This window comes from Sapajus apella, unplaced genomic scaffold, assembly GCF_009761245.1.
Source record: "Sapajus apella isolate SASKATOON/1434 unplaced genomic scaffold, GSC_monkey_1.0 scaffold43, whole genome shotgun sequence".
In the NCBI taxonomy this organism is placed as follows: Eukaryota; Metazoa; Chordata; class Mammalia; order Primates; family Cebidae; genus Sapajus; species Sapajus apella.
This window is the reverse complement of record NW_022436983.1, coordinates 712,829-734,176: the sequence shown is the minus strand read 5'-3', so window position 1 is coordinate 734,176 and position 21,348 is coordinate 712,829. Positions and strand designations below refer to the sequence as shown.

At 59.1% G+C, this 21,348-nt stretch overlaps 1 protein-coding gene across 5 annotated transcripts in view; it reads left to right on the top strand.

Moving 5' to 3' along the window:
* The first annotated feature begins 1,579 nt into the window (after window positions 1-1,579).
* PLEKHG5 (pleckstrin homology and RhoGEF domain containing G5) overlaps window positions 1,580-21,348 on the top strand; it is a 39,375-nt gene continuing 19,606 nt past the window's right edge. For 2 of the 5 annotated variants that reach the window (XM_032300244.1, XM_032300249.1), the window contains exons 1-2: window positions 9,599-9,695; window positions 10,460-10,536. In XM_032300244.1, the coding sequence (XP_032156135.1) occupies window positions 9,692-9,695; window positions 10,460-10,536 (81 nt within the window). In that variant the 5' untranslated portion in view covers window positions 9,599-9,691. Of the gene's footprint in view, window positions 1,733-9,598; window positions 9,696-10,459; window positions 10,537-15,451; window positions 16,312-20,486; window positions 21,264-21,348 lie in introns of those variants that run through there. The other 3 variants (XM_032300245.1, XM_032300246.1, XM_032300247.1) reach the window with 3 other exon arrangements.

Genomic DNA, 21,348 nt, shown 5'->3' with positions numbered 1-21,348 from the left:
TGCTGACAGTCACTTTCCACAGTGGGTGGGGGCCACGCCCACTCCCAAGAGCCGACACTGGTGGCAGGAGAGGGGCCTGGAAATTAGGACCCTGGGGCCAGAGGGCAGGCAAGCAGCTGTGGAGGCTGTCCTTCCTCCAGGGCTGGCCTGGCTGGGCAGCATGGACCCTGCACTGGGCTTCAGGCCTGGCCTCTGTCTCTGCTCTCCCCCCCACCCCCAAGATCAGGCCACGGTGTTTTCTCAGGGCTGGGTAGTGGGATGAGATGTTCTGGAACATTCATGTTCTAGGCCCCAGGACATGGGTCGTTTCACCTTTTGTCCCCATTTTACAGATGAGGAAGCAGGCGCAGGGAGGTTAAGCCCCTGCGGTCGGGGACGCTGAGCCCCGCAGCCTGTGTTAGAGGCATGGGGTGTTGGGCTGCTTCCTGGGGGTGAGAGGTCGGGGAGCCTGTGAATGGGAATAATGATGCCTCAGGGGTCGTGAGGGCTTGAGAGCACTAATGGGGATGGCGCACAGGGGGACCTCACACAGCGGTTGCAGAGGTAGGGCGCGCCGGTGCCGCCTGTCGGATGCCTCTTCCGTCCGATCAGCTGAGCTGAGCTGGGGAGCTGGCTCTGTCAGGGTGCTTTACTGCAGTGACAGAAACTCGAGTCCCATTCGAAGAAGCTACCAGAGCGCTGATCTCCGGTCTCCCAGCGCTGTAGAACTGTCTGGGGCCGGGGCCTGGGCCTTGGTTCTCTTCTCCATTAGCCTCATCCTCGGGCCCAGGTGCTGGCCTCCCCCAGCCCAGGGGGCAGAAGCCTGTCCTGGATGAGTCTCCCCAGCCTGTCAGCGTCCTTCCCTGAGCCCATCCCTGAGGCCAGAGGCGGGGAGAGTGATGATTCAGCCTGGGGTCCACCTTGGGAGGCAGGAGGGAGCCGGCAGACCACACAGGGACAGGTTCTGAAAAGGGAGGTGCTGCTCCCAATGCCAGTGGGCATGAAGGCCACATGTTCCTGCCTGTGACCAGCCCCCATGCTGTGGAGGAGGGGGGATGTGGCTGCTTGGAGGGGAGAGACAGGTACAGTAACCCCCCAGGGCCCCAGCAGCTCAAGGCACCTTCAGGGTGTGTGCCGGAGGCAGGGAGGGCAGGATGTGAGAAGTGTGGCCCAGCTGGCCAGTGGTAGAGGCAGTGGGGATTTGGAGGCAGCACAGGATGTGGCGGGGGTGGAGGTGGGGGGGTGGAGGTTGGGGGTGGAGGAGCATAGCGGCTGGGGTTGGGGAGCAAAGGCCCCCTCCACCCTAGGCTGGGCACTGTTGTAGAGTTGGAGGGTGTGATGAGGGGCAGACTGCTCTATTTCTTCACCTGGCAGCTTCCTGCCTACCTGAGGCAGGTATGGTGCTCCAGGACCCAACAGGGCCAGAGACTTGCCCTGGGTCATTTAGCCACCCAGCCAGCAGGGCCAGCCAATGGGCGCTGTGTCCCACCCCTCACCCCAGCTCAGACTGGGCTCCCCTAGGCGGAGCGGGGTGAAGCAAGGCTGCTTCCGGTCTGCAGAGGCAGGCCCGCCCTGGGCTCTCTGAGTTGTTCTCTACATCTCTGTCATCCTGGTCCTTCCGCTGGGACGCCCTCACGGCTCAGACGCAGGAGTAACATCTATGAAGCTCCCTGTCTCTCCTGCCTCTGGGACCGGCGGCTCCTGCTTCTGGGGTTCCACAGCTCTGGGGCCCCTTGTCACACTGACCACACAGGTAATGTAGAGAGGGCTTACCCAGTGCCAAGCACTCTTTTTCTTTTTCTTTTTTTTTTTTTGAGACGGAGTCTCATTCTATCACCCAGGCTGGAGTGCAGTGGTACAGACTCGGCTCACAGCAACCTCCGCCTCCTGGGTTCAAGCGATTCCCCTGCCTCAGCCTCCAGAGTAGCTGGGATTGCAGGCACCCAGCACCACGCCCAGCTAATTTTTTTTGTATTTTTAGTAGAGACAGGGTTTCACTATGTTGTTCAGGCTGGTCTTGAACTCCCGACTTCATGATCCACCCGCATCAGCCTGCCAAAGTGCTGGGATTACAGGCATGAGTCACGGCGCCTGGCAGGTGCTCATGTTTTTTTCTTTTGAGGTGGAGTTTCGTTCTTGTTGCCCAGGCGGGAGTGCAGTGGCATGACCTTGGCTCACTGCAACCTCCGCCTCTCAGGTTCAAGCGATTCTCCTGCCTCAGCTTCCTGAGTAGCTGGGACTACAGGTGCACACCATCATGGCCCGGTAATTTTTGTATTATTAGTGGAAACAGGGTTTCACCATATTGGCCAGACTGGTCTGGACCTCCTGACCACGTGATCTGCCCACCTCGGCCTCCCAAAGTTCTGGGATTACAGGCGTGAGACACCACACCCAGTCTATTTTTCTCTTTAAAACAAGGTAGGCTGGGTGCGGTGGCTCTTGCCTGTAAATCCTGCACTTTGGGAGGCTGAGGTGGGTGGATCACCTAAGGTCAGGAGTTTGAGACCGGTCTGGCCAATATGGTGAAACACTGTCTCTACTAAAAAATGCAAAAAATTAGCTGGGCATGGTGGCAGGCACCTGTAATCCCAGCTACTCAGGAGGTTGAGGCAGGAGAATCGCTTGGACCCAGGAGGCGGAGGTTATAGTAAGCTGAGATCGCACCATTGCACTCCATCTGGGTGACAAGAGCAAAACTCCGTCTGGAAGAAAAGAAAAAAAAGACAAGGTTATCTCTCTGCTACCCAGGCTGGAAGGCAGCAGTGAGATCACAGTGGTGACGTCACTGCATTCGACCTCAGGCAGCGCGCCTGCCTCAGCCTCCCAAGTAGCTGGGACTGCAGGTGCACACCACCATGCCCTGCTGATTTTTAATTTTTTTTGTAGAGATGGGGTCTCTCTATGTTGCCCAGGCTGGTCTTGAACTTCTGGGCCCAAATGATCCTTCTGCCTTGGCCTCCCAAAGTGTTGGCATTATGGGTATGAGCCACCATGCCTGGCCTCAAGAGCTCTTTAAAGCTGGGTTCTTGGAATATCCATGCCCACTCTCTGAGTCAAGGCCATTCTTGGAATCCCCTTTATCCTGGTGAGGCATGGCGAGGCCTCTGAGGTCCTGACTGGTGGCACTCAGATACACCATGCACATCCTCAGCCTGAGCACCAGAACTCAGACCTGCTCACCCATGTGTGCCTGCCCCAGCTCTCCCTGGGACTGGCAGAAAGGCCCCAGGGGGCTGCACACAGCGGCTGGGTCACAGCACGTGAGCAGGTCTCATGCGTAAGCTGAGGCAGCCGGGTGGGTGAGCCTGCGCACATGGCTGTCTGTGTGAGCTCTGTTCTCTGCACCAGCCAGACCCTGGCCGGGGCCCACGGAGGGTGGGCCGACGCTAGCCCAGCCTGTGATGGGGGCGGGACTGGCACTTGGAGCGTGACTGTCAAGAATGAGGATCTCATGGCCATTTCTGCAGCCCCGCTCCTGTTACGCCCTTGGTCTCTCAGCTCCTCTGAGGAACCTCTAGAGGAAGCCCACGGTGGGCAGATGGGCAGGCGCCCACAGTAGCCTCAGCAGGAGGAAGTCACCAGCTGGCCCCAGGCCTTCGAGCAGAGCTGTGTGGACGGTTTCTCGGGGCCCAGGAAGGAATCCTGAATGTGTCCTCCCACCCGTTCATACTGAACTCAAGCGGCGTGGGTGGGTAGCGTGATGTTCGGAACTCCGGTCCCCGGGGACTGCGCCAGTGGTGGTTCTGGGCTGTAGGCAGAAGCAGTGTTCAGGCCGTGGTCCACTCTCCTCCCTGCGGCCAGGTCCCTGCTTCACTGTCCTGCCCCAAGTTGCCCCATGGCACTTTGGAAAGGGATCAGAAACACATTGCCTTCCCAGGCCCCTGTGACGCTCCAACCAGTGTCCTGCATAGGGAGTGGCAGATGTCCTGGGACCAGCAGCGTTTACCCAGGACATGCTCCTCTGGCTTTTGGCCAGGTTTGGGACAAATCTTGCCCTTTGTCAGGCTGCTGCAGCGAAGAGGTCCAGCCCCAAAATGGCCTGCAGCAGCTGCCCAGGCATGGACGGGCGCCCAGGAGGGCGGGGCTCACGTGGGAGGGGGCATTCAAGGCCACAGCTGCTTCCTGAGAGGGGCAGCCTTTTCGTGGCCCGGCCTTCAGTTGGGAGGTGGTGGGCAGGGAGGGCCTGTTTTCTTGAGACAGAAGGGTTCATTGGAGTGGAGGTTCCACAGGTGAGAGGTACCCTGCAGATGAAAACGAGGTGGTTTCCCGTGCACTTGTGTCAGACAGGGGCCAGTGGAGAAAGGGTTCCCTGGCTGACACAAGTGCACGGGAAACCACCTCGTTTTCATCTCCATGACACTCATGTCGTGATGGATGGGGGGACCAATTCATGCTCTGCAAACACCTAATTGTGTCAGGCACCATGGGAGCACTGCAGCCTGGCAGTTAGGAGCGCAGGCTTGGAGGCTTGCAGACGTAGGTGCCAGTTGCAGCCTCATTACTCTCATTACTTGTGTGACCTTGGGTGAATCTCTCTACCCTCCAAGCCTCAGTTTTCTCATCTGTAAAATGGGGACAATGAAAAGCTGGGTGCAGTGGCTCACACCTCTAATCCCAGCACTTTGAGAAGCCGTCAGGCAGATCACGAGGTCAGGAATTTGAGACCAGCCTGGCCAATATAGTGAAACCTCATCTCTACCAAAAATACAAAAATTAGCCGGGCATGGTGGCACATGCCTGTAGTCCCAGCTACTCGGGAGGCTGAAGCAGGAGAATTGCTTATACCTGGGAGGTGGAGGTTGCAGTGAGCCGAGATCACCCCACTGCACTCCAGCTTGGACAACAGAGTGAGACTTCGTCTCAAAAAAAAGGGGGGACAATGATCATTCCTCTGCCCAGAGTTAGACAGTGAAACCAGACCATCATGGAGTTCCCAGCAGGTATTTGGCAAGTGAGAGCTGTGGTTGTGATGTGTGGTTCCTGAAGCCATCTGATGGGAAGGCAGGTCGGTGTTGGTTCAAAGGCCCAAGACAGTGGGAGTCCAGCAGGGAGACGTTCACCTGGAACTGGGATATGTGGCCATAGGGAGGCCTTCCTGAAGGCAGCAGCCTTCAACTTGGGCCTTGAAGAATGGGCAGGACGGCAGCAGGCAGCGATGGGAGGACGCTGGGAGAGGGCAAAGGAATAGAAGCAAGAAGGGCTGGGCTGGGGTCCGAGGCGCAGTTGTGTCCAGTGAGTAGCAGAGTGAGGGGCCTGGGGGACTGCGGAGCTGGAAGCATTTGTGCTGATCCGAGGCAGACACAACTCGGGAGGTGGAGCCGTCCAGAACATGGGTCCAGAGCTGCCAGGCTCCTCTGGTTTGTCAAGAGAAGCCAGAAATATGGATTTTTATGTGAAATCTCCTGACTTTTCAAAGTTGGCAACCAATTTAAATTCTTTCGAAACCCTGTGCTCAGCCAAACAAAACATGTCTGCCGGCTGTTCTGCCCACGCCCCGAGAGCTGATTCTGGTAGAGATCATGTTCAGGACAAAGCTGAAGTGGCCTCCTGCGACTGAGACAGGGCTGGGGGAGAGCTGGCAAGTGGGCTCCTCTGCCTGGCCAAGGGCCCCGGCTCTCCCAGGCATGGTGGGAATGGGGCAGACCGGGAGAGGCAGTGTCTGGCAGGCCACGGGGCGAGTTCAGGGTTCCAGGTCCGCCTAGGGACGGGGGAGTTCGGGGTTCCAGGTCTGTCTAGGGACGGGGGGAGTTCAGGGTTCCAGGTCCGTCTAGGGACGGGGGAGTTCAGGGTTCCAGGTCCGCCTAGGGACGGGGGGAGTTCAGGGTTCCAGGTGTGCCTACGGGGGGAATTAATGGTTTCAGGTCTGCCAAGGGGAGGGGGACTTTAAGATTCCAGGCCTGCCTGGAGCAGAAGGTTCAGGGTTCCAGGTCTGCTTAGGGGAGGGGGGAGTTCAGGGTTTCAGGTCTGCCTGGAGGGGGACGTTTAGGGTTCCAGGTCTGCCTAGGGTCGGGCTGAGGTGGAGGGGCAGACACCGTTCAGGCTGTTCCACATAAGAGGGCAGGGCTACAGAGAGGCAGGGCTCCCGAGGGAAGCCAAGGGCAGGCAGTGGAGGCAGCCCCCTGGAGCTGTCCACTCTCACAAAGCCACATTCTCCTGCCCTCTCTGCTCTGGGGTGATCAGAGGCAGATCCCCTGTTCCTGCTCCCCAATAATCTTGGAGCATTATACCCCTTTGGACTGACTATCAGTGGACTCAAGGCTCCAGGACCCACTAAAAGTCCTGCTTATGGGCTCCTATTGGGAAGGGGATCAGAACTCTGTTTTCTTCCCAGGCCTGCCTCAATTCATGGTCTCAGGAGAACAAATCTGATTGGCTGAGCTAGGCTATGTAGATGGCCCATCAACTATAATCTCAGCACTTTAGGAGGCCAAGTCAGGAGGATTCCTTGAGGCCAGGAGTTTGAGACCAGCCTGGGCAACATACTGAGACCCTCCCATTGCTATAAAAAAAATTAAAAAGTTAGCCAGGCATGGTGGCACACACCTGTGGTCCCAGCTACTCCATAGGCTCAAGTGGGAGGATCACTTGAGCCCAGGAGATCGAGGCTGCAGTAAGCCATGATCACAACACTGCACTCCAGCTGGGGTGACAGGGCAAGACCCTGTCTCAAAAAAGAAATTTTAAATTAAATTAAGTTAAACCCAACTATGTCCAAGGTATTATATCACCTGATTCAATATGTCCTCCTTACCAGCCACCCTTTCTTCAAAGGCTGTAGGTGGGGCGGATGACCTGCAAGAGAGCTCACGACAGGCCTATGGTGGGGACTACTTGTCCTGAACCCCACCCCCAAGCCCCACAGGCCCTTCTCTGGGCCCTGAGAGCCACCGGGGTCCTGATGGATTTTTCTTCATGTCTGCAGTCTCCAGGAGAGAAGAGCTCACCTCTGCAATGCAGGAAGCTGCAGCTTTAAAGCAGGGCACAGAGGGAGCCACGTCCTGGGGAGCTGGGACCAGCCAGTCCGGAGTGTGGGGCCTAGAAGGCAGGGTGAGCACCTGGAGCCTGCTGAGACCAGGGGTCAGAGGCCAGAGAGTTCAGGCAGATAGATCCCAGGGCTACGAAGTCCCAGGCCAAGGCCAAGGATTCCGGAACCCAAGTGGCATAGCAGCCACAGGGTAGTCAGGCCCGATGGTGGCTGTGACCTGAGCGGTCATGGTGACATCTAGGGAGCTGACGAGGCAGACCCAGTGGCAGAAGATGTGGCCTGGGGCCCTCAGAATGTGGGGCTATAATCCAGAGGCCCTGGGGCAAAGGGTGTGAGAATCTGACCCCAGGCCCAGAGTTTTGAGAACACAGCGGCCTGGCAACTTTCGGGCAGACAGCAGATGCCCTGCTCAGCTGCAGAAGCACCAGGCTGGGTGCATGGGAAACTCCCCCAAAGCTGGCTGAGGGCTCCAGGTCCCTGTGGAAACGCAGATGGCAGAGGAGGACCTGCTAGAGTCATGGCAGGCAAGAGCCCCGGACCCCGCTCCACCCGCAAGTCAGCTTTCTCCCGGCAGGCAGGGTTCTCGCCAGCCTTCACAGGGCATATCCTCCCTCGGCTGCCTCCGCCTCCAGCTAGAGGCAGGACAGTCATCCTGGCCCTGGATGGCTGAGAGCAGAGACTCCGAGATGGGAATGAGCACTGCGTGGGGTGGGGCGGGGCCGGCCTGAGTGTCCTAAGAGTTCCTGTGAGCTGCGTAGTGAGGAGACCCAGGGCCCCTGGCAGCTGCTTCCTGCTCCGCCTGGAAGCCCCAGGACTCCTGTGGCAGCCCCTCCTCAAGAGCCCTCTCCCCAGGGCCGGGCAGATGTGCTACACCCCCAAAGAGCTGCCCTGCCCACCAGGGCCCCTGTGAGCTCCCCAAGGCTTGTCAGGGTCACCAATGGGCCCGCAGCACCCAGCTTAGAGCTTGGCTCATGGGGGCACTCAGGGGATCCTCAGCGTGTTTGCTGAATGAATCCAGAGAGCTCAGGAGACCTGGGACCCACCCTATTTCCCTGTGCCAGGAGTCCTTGGGGCAGGGACCAGTTTCTGGTCACCTGTGGTCCCAGAGCCCAGTCCATGTAAGGAGTCCACGCAGGAGGGCTCCAGCTGAGAAGCCTCTGGCGAAGGGGTCAGGGAAGCCCTCCCTTAGCCTTTGGGAGAGTGACCCCGCCCGGCTGGAAGCAGCATCTTTTTACTTTTTTGAGACAGCCAGGCTGGAGTGCAGTGGCCTGATCTCGGCTCACTGCAACCTCTGCCTCCCTGGTTCAAGCAATTCTCCTGCCTCAGCCTTCCGAGTAGCTGGGCCTACACCACCACACCCAGCTAATTTTTGTATTTTTAGTAGAGACGGGGTTTCACCACATTGACAAGGTTGGTCTTGAACTCCTGACCTCCTGATCCGCTGGCCTGGGCCTCCCAAAGTGCTGGGATTACAAGCGTGAGCCACCACACCTGGCCGGAAGCTGCATGTTTAATACCCAGGTCTTGTTGGCCCGGTGCCTCCTGGCACCAGTGTGCAGGGTGGGCTGGGGGTCCAGAGACAGGATCAGGAGCACTGAGTCGCCGTGGACTCTTGGCCACCTCTCCTAGGCTGTTTCTGTAGTGCAGAGGGTTTGGTATCGCCTAATTCCATTTACATAAAGTACGGGACTGGGCAAACAAATCGATGTGTTGGAAGTCAGGGCGGCAGTGCCATTGGGGGACCGGTTGGCACCAGGGAGGTTACAGGGGCTGGATGGGGAGCTCTGCGGTCTGGGCGCAGGTTATTTCGTGAAAGTTTCCTGAAAGTGCATTGAGCTGTGCTCACAGGACAGGTGTACTTCTCTGTCCGCGTTTGGACTTCAATAGTTTGTTTGTTTGTTTTTTTGAGACGGAGTTTTGCTCTTGTTACCCAGGCTGGAGTGCAATGGCGCGATCTCGGCTCACCGCAACCTCCGCCTCCTGGGTTCAGGCAATTCTCCTGCCTCAGCCTCCTGAGTAGCTGGGATTACAGGCACGCGCCACCATGCCCAGGTCATTTTTGCATTTTTAGTAGAGACGGGGTTTCACCATGTTGACCAGGATGGTCTCGATCTCTTGACCTCGTGATCCACCCACCTCGGCCTCCCAAAGTCCTGGGATTACAGGCGTGAGCCACCGCGCCCGGCCTGGACTTCAATTAAGTTTAAAACTCTGAACCAACAGAGAAGCAGCAAGAGCAGTGGCAGGCGAGTCCCTCCGGTGACAGCCCCCACCCTGCGCGGGGCAGCCTCCGTGTTGCCATGGAAACTGACCTCGGAGACCACGATTCTGGGCTGGGGTGGGGGCTTTGCGGGGGTCCCGGGCTGCATTCCTGCGGACCGGCGCCCTCCGCGTGGATGGCACCCTTCAGGCCGGAGCCGTACTGGCTTCCTGAGCCGCCCTGGTGCCCGCCCTGCGGGAGGTGGAGGCAGCCTCCCGACCGCAGCGCGCAGGGGCCGGGCAGCCGGGACAAGAGGGGTGATACCGTCGGCGCCGAGGCCCGGCTGCGCTCCCGCCCCCCGCCCCCCGCCCCCGAGGCGGGGCCGCCGCGGCTCCTCCCCGCCCACCTGCCCCGCCCGCCTCCCGCGCGAGGGTCCGGCAGCCGCGGCGCTGCGGCCTCCCAGTCCCCGTCGTCCCCGGCGCCCCGCCCGCCGCCCGCCCCCAGCGCGGCCCCGCGCCTGGTCCATGGGTGAGTGCGGGCGGGGGTCCCGGCGGGCGGGGATCCCGGCGGGTGCGCGGCGGGGGTCTGGGGGTCGGGCCGGCTCCTAACCTCCTCCGGGAGGGCCTGCTCCAGGCGAGGGGGTGGGCGCCGACCGGGCTCCGGGCGGGTACCCGAACTCGGCCTCCAAGTCGGGGCCTGCCTCGGCAGCACCCCGCTTCTCCCCGTCTCCCCCCCGCCTCTCGCTGGCTGGGCCGCTCTGCCCCCACCGCGATGCACTGCAGCCCCCAGGAAGAGGCAGATTGGAGGGGGCCAAATTCAGGGTCAAAGATGAGTCTCGGGGAACGGGGGTCGTCCCTGAACGTCGGGGGCTCCTCTGTCTCTAAAGGGAGCGATGCAGGGCGCAGGGTCAGCAGAAACCTGGGACCTTGGAGTCTTCTACCCCCAGCAGCCCTACCGAGACCCCTTGGGAAGTCTGGGGCCCCAGTAGGTCACTGAGCGCTCCCCCACTTATCCCCCAGACTAGAGGGACAGAGAAAGGGAGCAGCTTATTTCCAAAGATATTTTCTCCCTGTGGAATCTGGATAATTTCCCTGGGGAACTGCAGGAGAAAAGGGCTCTGCAAACAGATTCCCGTGCAGATAAGTTGGCATTTAAGAGAGAAAGGGACGTTGACCTCCTTTGAAGGGAGGACTGAGGAGATTGCCCCACCCTCCTCTGGTCGGGAGGCCACTGGGGCCCAGGGGGGAGCCTGGGTGCCCCGCTGACTGATGCCCTCTGCTCCTCCCCTGCAGATGACCAGAGCCCAGCGGAAGAGAAGGGACTTCGCTGTCAGAACCCCGCCTGCATGGACAAGGGGCGGGCGGCCAAGGTAGGGAGGCTGGAGAGCCTGGGACACTTGGGGACAGAGGGGCCAGGGCTCTAACTGCCCTCTCTATCCCAGCACCAGCTCTCCACAGATCCTGGCATGGGTGCGGCTGGCTGGGCCACAGTGTCCTCTGGGTTCAAGGGTAGATGGGACCACAGTGTGTTTGGTTTAGGAGGCAGAGGGCCTTGCCCCGGCTCAGGAACAGTGGAGTCAGGGGACTTCTACAAGAACAGGGGTGTGGGGGTTCCCTAAAGTCCTTTGCTGTACTGTGGTCCTTACAACCATTCTGAGGTGACAGGAACTGTAGCCCCATGTCACAGATGAGGAAGCTGAGGCTCAGCCAGGGGAAGTGGCCTCCCACGGTGCTGGTGTAGTGCCCAGCTGGCACCCTTCCTGTAGTACTTGGCCACTCTTCAGGCCTGGGCACGGGTCTGAGGTGCTTTGGCACATGGTGAATGTGACCATGGTCCCGGGGATGACAAAAGGAGGAAGGGGCCCTGGAGTGCCAGGGCTCGGGAGCTGGGAGTGGGGCAAAGTCTAAATCAGGGAGGAAGGGAGCAGGAGGAAGGATGGCTGTACTGCCGGGGCGCTTCTGCCTGTGACGTGCTGGGCTCACTGCCACCTGCTTTCTGTGCCATATCTACTGCTTGTGGCAGCTCTGCAGGGAAGGCATCATCACCCTGTTTTCCAGATGAAGATACCAAGGTTCAGAGAGGTCCAGTGATTTGGCCAAGGCTCCACAGCTCATGAGAGGTGGAGCCGGAGTTTGGAGCCAGGCTTGGCCCCTCCCAGCAACCATTTACATGACAGTAGTAATAACTGCGCAACTTAGTATCGGCCCAGGCACCGGGACTCACTGATTCCTCCCTCTGGCTTTCTGAGATAGTCCTGTCCTTATTCCCACTTACAGATGGGGAAACTGAAGTTCAGAGAGGTGAAGTGGCTCGCTCAGGGACAGACTGCTAGGAAGTGGGAGAGCTGGGATTTGAACCCAGTACCCAGGTCTGCATCATACCAGGGCCCGTTTTCTCTTCCACTGTGTGTCTCAGCGCTGCCAGCTGCAGGAAATGTAAAATGCCACCCCCCGCCCCCCGCTCCCCTCCCCTACTCCACCCAGACACACACACACACACACACACACACACACACTTATTCTGCACAGGAGGACTGCAGTGAGGGAACAAGGAGAACTGCTGTGGGGGCGGGGCGGGGAGGGGGCGGCCTTCAGTTGCCGTGGTCACCAGGCAGGGGGGTGATGTGATGTCAGATACAATCTGCTGGCACGGATGGTGCCTGGCATTGGGCTCTGGTGTTGGCTGGTAGCCTCTTTCCCAGATGGGGGCTCCTGGCAACAAATTGGCCTCAGCTCCCCGCAATATGCATCCTGCCAGAGGCCTGCAGAGCCCCGAGGCTTCTGCCTGACCTGCAGGGGTGGCTGGGGCACCAAGGCATACCGTTCCAGCCCCTCCTCTGGACAGCTGCTCCTAGGGCAGGCCCCCAAGCTGCTCAGGCAGGGGCAGGAGAGGGAGGGTCCAGCCTTTGTAGAGGTGAGGCCTGGGAGAAGAGAGCTGGTCTCAGAGTGGGTGTGGTCCCTCTACAGCCTCCAGACCGCACCTCCAGCCCTGGCCCGCCTGGAACTCAGCACAGCTGACATTAGTATCAGCTGATGAGGGTCACCCAGCCTGCACTGGGAGAGTCTGGGCCCTGTCACCAGTAGGATGCCCTTTCAGACAAATGACACAAACTCATTGTAGGGGCAGAAATGCCTGAATGATCAGAGGCAGAGAGGGCCAGTCAGGGAGGGCATCCTGGAGGAGGGGGCCTTTAATGGATGTGAAAACATGGATAGGCAGAACAGAGGCAAGGGCAGTCCGGGAAGGGAGAAGCAGTGGTGGAGAGGAGGTGAGGGACACTCAGATTTGGTGATAGTGTTCAAAGAATAACATTGTTGATGATGATAAAAATGACCACTACTTGCTGGGCATGGTTGCTCACACCTTCAATCCCAGCACTTTGGGAGGCTGAGGCAGGAAGATTGCTTGAGCCCAGACGTTTGAGACCAGGTTGGGCAACATGGGGAGACCTCTGTCTACTAAAATTAAAAAAAAAAAAATATTGGCCAGGTGTGGTGGTGGGCACCTGTAGTTCCAGCTACTGGGGAGGGTGAGGTGAGAGGATTGTTTGAGCCTGGGACATCGAGGCTGCAGTGAGCCATGATTGTGCCACTGCACTCAAGCCTGGGCAGCAGAGAGAGACCCTGTCTCAGAAATACGAGTAACAGGCTGGGCGCAGTGGCTCACGCCTGTAATCCCAGCACTTTGGGAGGCCGAGGCAAGGTGGATCACTTGAGGTCAGAAGTTTGAGACTAGTCTGGCCAACATGGTAAAACCACATCTCTACCAAAAATATAAAAAATAATGAGCCGAGCGTGGTGGCACACGCCTGTAATCCCAGCTACTCGGGAGGCTGAGGCAGGAGAATTGCTTGAACCTGGGAGGCAGAGGTTGCAGTGAAGCTGAGATGGCGCCATTGCACTCCAGCCTGGGCGACAGAGCGAGATTCTGTCTCAAAAAATAATAACAATTATTGCTGACCAAACATGTTTACATGCCAGGCGGGGTGTTAGGCCCAGTGAAGCCTCATGAGACCTCAGAAGAAGAGGGTTATTCTTATGACCACGTGACTTGTAAGGAAGTGGAGGCCCAGAGAGGTAGAGGAACTTGCCCACATCACACAGCATGATTGTCAGAGCCTGGCCTGAGTGAGGCTCGTCTGATCAAGAGCCCCGTTCTTACTCTCCAGGATGTGACCAGCATTTTGAAGGAGAAGACTTCATTTATTCATTTACCAGACCAGCTGTCAGCATCTGTCGGTGCCAGGCCCAGTTCTAGGCCCAGGAGATCTCCAGGGAACAAAGGGGATGCCTTCCTGGAGGTGACCCTCTGGCTGTGCTGGGAGGAGGAAAGGGAAGTGACCCTGGTTGGCCAGACGTCCCCCCAGGCTGCCCTGGCGAAGGAGCGATTTCAGGCAGGGCTGGACCCTTCACCTTCTCGGCCCACCCGTGATGTTCTGTTTGAGGCTCTCCTGGGCACTGGAGCTTCTGAGATGAATTTGTCATCTGTCCCCTATCTCCTGCCCCTGGAGTTCCCACTGGGGAAGGGCTAACCAGGATGGACTTCCTGGAGGAGACAGCTGGAGTCCTGAAGATTAAAGAGGTACTGAGATGGAGGAAAGCTGAGTGAGCAGGGGAGGGACATGGGGGGCTGTAAGGGGCAAGCGAGGCCAGCGGGCACAGGGAGGAGGGAGAGGCAAGCTGGACTAGGAGCACCTGCATGACCAGGTGAGGGGTCTGGACTGTGTGTCATGGAGACCCCAGGAGAGAAATGGCCGCTCCCCAGGATGAAGCTATGTAGAGCAGGAGCGGAGTGTCCAGTGGAGGTTCACACGCTGTCCACACCTCTGAGCTCCAGGATCAAACCTACTTTTTTCCAGCTGTGCGACCCTGGGGAAGTCACTACACTTCTCTGAGCTCCAGGTTCCTCATCTGGAAAATAATCCTGCAGTGAGGAGGAAGAGAGGCCCATATATAATGTGCTTAGCATAGAGCCCGGCACAGCGTAGGTGTGCAGGGTGTCCTGGGAGTGGGGGTAACAAAGAGACCTCTAGACTTTGGGTGTGGCCTCCATACCCGCCCTGGGATCTAAGACCTCTCCAGGCTCCATCCCAGCCACAGCTTCTTGCACACAGGTGGAGCTGAGAGTGTGGGGAGATGGGGGAAGGCAGGGGAGATGGAGGCAGGGTGATGGTATTGTGGGTTCCCCCTGCCCTCCTTCAAGGCGGCCACGGGACAGTGTGTGAACCCCCAGCTCCCTGCTGGGCTCCACTGGACACTCCGCTCCAGGTCTAGTCAGGGCACCTGAGGTCACAAGGAGGTGTGGAGGACACTTGTGGCCCTGGGCCACAGAGGACACTGGGCCACCAGGTGAGGGTGTTTATCATGGAGGAGGTAGTGATTCCAGCAGCCACCACTGATCAGCACGTGCTGTGCGCCAGGCCCTGCCTTGGCGCCTGGCACGGGAACCTCATCTGGCCATCTCTGCCTCTGCAGTAGGAGCTGCCCCATCTCCATTTTCTAGAGAGGACCCTGCAGATTGGCAAGGTAAAATTATTTGGCAAGCAAGGCAAGACCAGGACTCACACCAGGCCTGCCTGTCCTCAGAGCCTCCCATTTCTACTGAGCTCTCAGGAGGAAAGCTGTGAATTTTTCTGCACAGCTCCCAAGGGCCTTGACAGGGAGGTGGGGTTCGGCACAGTACAGGAAAGTTTCCAGCAGCTGGAGCTATCCCCGAAGTAGAGGTAGTGAGCACCCCACCACTAGACATACGCAAGCAGAGACAGAAAGAGAAGCGTAGAGGGGATCAGTGTGGAGTGGAGGTTGGACGGGAGGATCTCAGAGTTCCCTTGCAGCTTAACAATGGCCTGTGAGGTGGCAGAGATGAGTCAGGGTGTGCGTGTGTGGAGGGAGGAGTGTGAGATGAGGCCAGGGAGAGGAAGGGGTGGATCTGAGGTCCCCGTGGAGAGGGAACAGGCAGGATGTGAATAACGGGAGAGGGAATCACCTATTCTCCTGGGCAATGCTTTGGGGGTGAACAGCGCAGAGCAGGATGTCCTGGGAAATGGCCAGCCAGGTTTGGGCCATTTCTGGAGGTGACTGGTCCCTGGAGAGAGGTGGTGGGGCTGTCTGCAGCCGAAGAAAGGGACAGGGCCAGGGAACCAATGCAAGGGGACTCCTGGGTTTTGGCTAAGTAATTTTGGGGGAGCAGGTGAAGACATGGGGCCCCTGGCCCAGCCAGGAGCTGCCCTACGATAGGCCTGGCTCCAAGGGTGGGGTGGGGCAGTCTGAAAGTTTTGGCCTGGGAAGGGGTACGGGAAGGCGGTGTAGAAAGCTTGAAAGTTCGGAACAGGCTGGTGGACCTGAACCCGCCTCCTCGAGTGGGCCCCCTGTGTCCATACCCTTCCCAGTCCTGAGCCCAGAGTTATTCTAAACTCCCGCTGCTGGGAGAGGGGAAGTGGGAACCACTAAATGGCGGAATGGCACCCTTTTTCGGCCATGCCACCTGGGCCAGAAATAAAAAAGGGGGCGGGGCAGAGAAAAGCGGGCTGGTTCTGGGGCACCGCGGAGGCCACAGATCCGAATCCAGCTTTTTATAATGGAGCGGAAGCAAGCCTGGCTCCGGGCGGTTCCGGGGCAGGCTCGGCCTGCGGGTCCCTTTGCCTGGTCCCCTTGGGCTATTCTGTCGCGGGGAGGCTTCCTGTCGCGGGCCCTGGTCTCTCCCCACCCCTCTTCCCGGATGGGCGAGCCCCCGTCTTCAAGCCCAGGTTAATGACCAGGGACTTTGAACTTTTTGGAGATCTGCAAAGGGCTGGCCCCTCGGGGACAGTGACGCCCCCCACCCCCTCCCCTGAGCCCGGATCCTGGATTACCCCAAGCAACGGCCCGGCCTCCAGTCACCTCCCTTGGTCCGGCGCACGGCCCTTCCTCGGACCCCTCCTCTCCCCGTCCCAGCCGGGCGGCGCCGTTGGTACATCCCGGCCCGTCCAGGTGGTAGCGCCCGCGCGGCTACCGTAATTCCCGTACGTACCGCACCCCAGTCGGCGCGGAGTCGACTGAGCCCGTCCCGCGGCTCCCGTCCCCCTCTCCCCGCGCGCCCCGTGAGGCTTTGGCAGTCTTGGCCTGAGCCTCAGACACAGCGGAGGAGACCCTGGTCCTGTTCCTAGGTGAGTCGCGGGGAAGTGGGAGCTGTGCTCCGGACGCGGGGTGGGTCTGGGCACCAGGACCCCCCTAAATCTATGGACAGAACCCGGAGTCGAGGGTCCTACGTAGTGCCAGGCCTGTGAGTGGGTACGACGGGGTCCTCACCAGTTATGTCTCCGTTTACTTGAAGGTGGAATGGGTTCTAGCGCCCGCCCCCGCCCCAGTGTTTCTAGGGTGGGGCGTCCCGGAGATACGGCAGTGAGGAGTCTATGAGACCCCGGGCCCGGTATGAGGGGTGTTGGCGGGGCAGGGGGATCCTGGAGGGACCTGGGCGCGCGGCGTGGCTGGGAGGCTAAGCCGACCCTGCCCCTTTGGTCAGTCCCGGAGTCGGTCCCAGGCGGAAAAGCCCTCTCGAGGCCAGCAGGGGGCGCCAGAGGCTGCGCCTCGGGCAGTCTACGCGGCGGCAGGCACCCGCCTGGGGGTCGGAGATGCGGGGGGCCCTTGAACCCGGGGAGTCCCTGGCCTGCCTTGGTGGAAGCCTGGGAAATAGAGGCCAACGGAGCCCCTAGAGATTCCTTAATAACTCCTCAGGTTGAGGGAGCTCAGGGGTATTTTAAGATTCCTCTGCCCCTTGGCCAGGGTCCCCGCACATACTAGGACCTGGCAGCCATCCCCATATACTGAATTCTAGAGAAGGGCCAGGGCCCTCTCAGCACAGTTGGGGAGATCGAGGCCCAGTGGGGGAAGGACAGGGGTAGTGGGTTCCAGACCAGGACTTCTGAAGCCCAGGCAGGTGCCCTCTTCCCTCTCTCCCTACCAAGGAATCTTCTAAGTGGTACCTGGAAAGGGGTTGCTCCGAAGACACCCGCTGGGGTCTGGGGCTGGGAACTGCAGGGGCCCGGCAGGAGGGGATGTTCACAGACTGCAGCCCTGCTCCCTCTCTCTAGCTCTGGGTCCCAGCCTTGGGCATCCCAGCCAGGACCACTCTCTGGGGAGGAAGGGGCCTTCCTGGCTTCTAGGACCTGTAAGGCGGGCCTGGCCTGGGGAGGGATTTTCTGTGCCTCTGCCATCTGCCCAGCACAGGGCAGGGCCTTAGGTCAGGCGAGCCTCAGAACCCAAGGGGTGATGGGTGAGGCCTGGGCCTAGGGGAAAGGAGGGTGGGTGGGCCGGGTGGAGCTTAGAGAGCCTCCTGGCAGAGCTGCCCCGCCCTTGCTGGCCTGCCTACGCATGCAGCCTCCACCCCGGATTTCCAGGGTGTTGGGTGGGGCCTTGTGACTAGCAGGCTCTCAGGGGAGCTTAGCCCTGGGGGAACCCCTGGCAAGGACATCCTCCAGCCAGAGAGCCCAGACTCCTGGTTCCAGGTCCATCTGCTGTCTGCAGAGCCTGAAGCTGGCCCCAGACTGGTGTTCTCTCCTGGACAGGGAGGTCCCTCTCTCACCCAGACCAGGCTAGAGCCCCAGCTCGTTGTGGGGCAGGGATGCCCGGGGGACCCCTTGGTTTCCCATCTGCTTTTCTGGGACTGGGGGAGGTGGTACTGAAGGACAACAGCCGGGTGGGGGGCTCCTGCCTGGGAGTCTCCATTATTCATCCGCCTCCGCATCTGGTTTCTGGGTATCAGTTTCAACAAGCCGGCCCTGACTCACAAGCCTGGAGCTGGGGCTGGGCTGGGGAGGGGCCCCCTCCCCAGGGAGTCTGGGACCAGGACTTCTTGGGCCTGCCCCTGAGCTGTTCCAGCTCCCTGCTGTGGAGAGAAGGTGGGAACTCAGGAGCCTGCCCAGGCCCACCCCCCGCCCTGGTACAGGGGTTGGCAGCTCCTTTCTGATCCACCCTCTTGCCCCTAAGGAGCAGTCCCCAACCCTGGCGGAGTACCCAGGCAGCAGCCTCACTCAGGGATGGCCAGGGCCCTGGCACTCAGGTGACCTCTGGTGATCTGGCGTGACCCAGCTGGCGGTCTCCACTTGGTGCAATCTGGCTACCCCACACCAGTGGGCTCCCCACAAGCTGGCTTTGGAATCTGCCATGTCTTCAAGAAGGCAGTCTCCAAGGCCCTGTTGCCCAAACCAACATTCAGCTGTCTTCAGGTCCCACCCCTGCCCTGGGCCTGAGACACCCATTTCCCCCCGTAGCAGCTGGTGACTTTGGGGCAAGTCGGTTGACACAGGTTGACATTTATCTGTTCAATGGGGGTAGTAACAGCATCTCCTCTGAAGAGTCTTTCAGAAGAGTGAATGGGATTCACTGTCCAGAACTCCTGGGACAGGCAAGGTACTCGGGAAGGCTCAGTGAAATGCAGTTATCTGCCTCTGGGGCAGCACAGGGTGGAGGTCTGGGGCAAGGCCACTCAATTTGAAGTAGGAACTCACCTGCCCAGGGCCAGCAGGCCCAAGGTCATGGATGCTAGGAAGAGGAAGAGACCTTTGGTCTGGCAGTGGGGAAGGCTCTGTGGACTGTTGGCCACAGGAGGGGATATCTTGGCCAAGCCCTTTCCTGTCCCCGTGTCCTTTTGTGGTGTGAAGGCCCTTCTTCTGCCTTCATCCATCCGTTCGCTGATCTCATCTCCACCAAGCGCACCTACTGTGCACCAAGACTGTTGCCACCTGGCGGTGGTCACCCGGCCTAGAGCGGCAGGGACCTGGGCTGCTGTGCCAGGTGGGTCACCAGGGTTTCCTAAGTGTTGAGGACACAGTGAGATCCAGATGGCCAAGGCTGTGGCCTCTGGAGAGGATAGTCTAGTAGGGAAGAATGATAATAAAAAAGCGAACAAAGAAATGAAGTACAGGTAGTAAGAAATGCTGAGAAGGAAATAATTTAAAGGAATTGACAGTGGGAGGGTAAGGGTGGTTTATTTTGAAGGAGGGAAAGGACACCTTGGAGGTAACATTTAAGTTGGGGCTTGGTGCCAGCTGTTTGAAGATGGGGGTGTGTGGAATTCCAGACAGAAGACACAGAGGTGAAGGCCCTGAGCTTGGTGAGCTGTAGGGAGAGAAGGCAGACTGGCAGGAATTGAGGCGGGAGCCAGGCCGTGGTGGGATTTTATTCTCAGCAAGATGGGAAAGTTTAGTTTTCAAAACTGTCTATTGGCCGGGCATGGTGGCTCATGCCTATAACCTCAGTACTTTGGGAGGCCAAGATGGGTAGATCAATTGAGATCAGGAGTTTGTGACCAGCCTGGCCACCATCTTTACTAAAATACAAACATTAGCTGGGCATGGTGGTGGGTGCCTATAATCCCAGCTACTCAGGAGGCTGAGAATCGCCTGAACCTGGGAGGTGGAGGTTGCGGTGAGCCAGGATCACACTACTATACTCCAGCCTGGGTGACAGAGCAAGACTCTGTCTCAAGAAAAAAAAAAAAAAACAAAAAAAAAAACCCAACTCTGAGTCGGGTGTGGTGGCTCATGCCTGTAATCCCAGCACTTTGGGAGGCCGAGGTGTGCAGATCACCTGAGGTCAGGAGTTCAAGACCAGCCTGATCAACATGGAGAAACCCTGTCTCTACTAAAAATACAAAATTAGCTGGGCATGGTGGCACATGCCTGTAATCCCAGCTACTCGGGAGGCTGAGGCAGGAGAATCACTTGAACCCCGGGAGGTGGAGGTTGTGGAGAGCTGAGATTGCGACATTGCACTCCAGCTGGGCAACAAGAAAGAAAAAAAAAAAAACTCTGCCCTCTGCCTGTGGGTGTAGACAGTGGGTGACTTGGACTTTGGGAGTGGAGACAGCCCTGGGAGTCTCCCAGCCTCTGATAAACTGCCACTGCCCCTCCCAAAGCCATCTCATAGACCCTCTTTCTCCATGGAACCAGGTGAGGAGAAGCTGTTGGGGTGGGTGGGCTGATGACAGACAGCATGGCCACCCCACCTTCGTGGATACGGAGGAGTGTCCCAAGGAGGCCATTCCAGAATCCCAGAGCTAGTCTGGGTTTCAGTCTTGCCCATGGACTTATGTCTCTCTTTTTTTTTTTACCTTGTTGTTATCACAGTAAGTCACTACCAGCAGAGGACTTATGTCTCTTTGTGTCACTTTATCCGCCACCCCGTGAATGGGGATGATAGTGCCTGCCCTGCCTTCCTGGGAATCAGTGTAAAAGCGCTTTGACAGCCACGTAGTGGTGACCCCAGCACTAAAGTCTGTGGGGTGGGGGATGGGGGTGTGGTTTGCATCCTCTCTGGCTGTGCCGAGTGCCCCCTAGCGGTGGGGACCCAGCCTAAAGCCGCAGGGACTTGGGCTGCTGTGCCACGTGGGTTACCAGGGTTTCCTGATGCCTACACCTCACCCAGCTCCCTGGGACTGCCCAGGACAGCCTCTCAGAGCGGCCCTCCTTCTGCTCATGGCCCTTTCCAGAAGCCACCCGCCCTTAGGTCTTGGCCTCTGCCATGCCTGGGCAGTGGGCAGTAAGGGGGGTGTCCCTGGGGCTCAGGCTCTCAAGTTAGGGTCTCCAGGATGATGGGAGGGACTGAGATGAGTGCTGGTTGTGAGGTTGGGGTGGGTGTGTGACTGGAGTCAATAGGGGTGTCCCCAGGGCTAGATAGCCGGGGCCTAGGACCCTGAGGGAAATGTGTCCCCTCCTGGCCTCCCCCTTCTTGTGCCTGTATTCTAAGAGCTCCCTTGCTGGGAGGAAGAAGGACCCCTGGGCTGAAGCTCTGATGTGGGCGTGGGGTTCTCTAGGAGGAAGGGAGGAGGGAAGGTGCCCTTCTGGCTGGGAGGAACCCTTGGTGTTGGCACTTGGGGTTAGGTGGAGACCACAACAGAGTGGGCACCCCCAGGTCTGGGGAGGTTGGGTAGTCCAGGGCAGGGGCTCTGCAGTCTCGATGTGAGGTGGGGGGGTGTCACCAGCATCCTCCGCCTCCAGCATTCAAGGAGCTCCCCAGGGGAGGGAGCAAGTTCTGAGGGGCTCTCTGGGCTGGGCATTGGCACTGGTATTGAGGAGGGAGTCAGAGCAGAGAGGGGCCCCGGCCGTGCAGAGGCGCAGAGGTGGGGGTCCCCCGGGGCTGGGCAGAGGAGGGGGCGTCGGTCCCGTGGACTTGATAGAGGTGGGGAGGTGGGGGTCCCCCGGGGC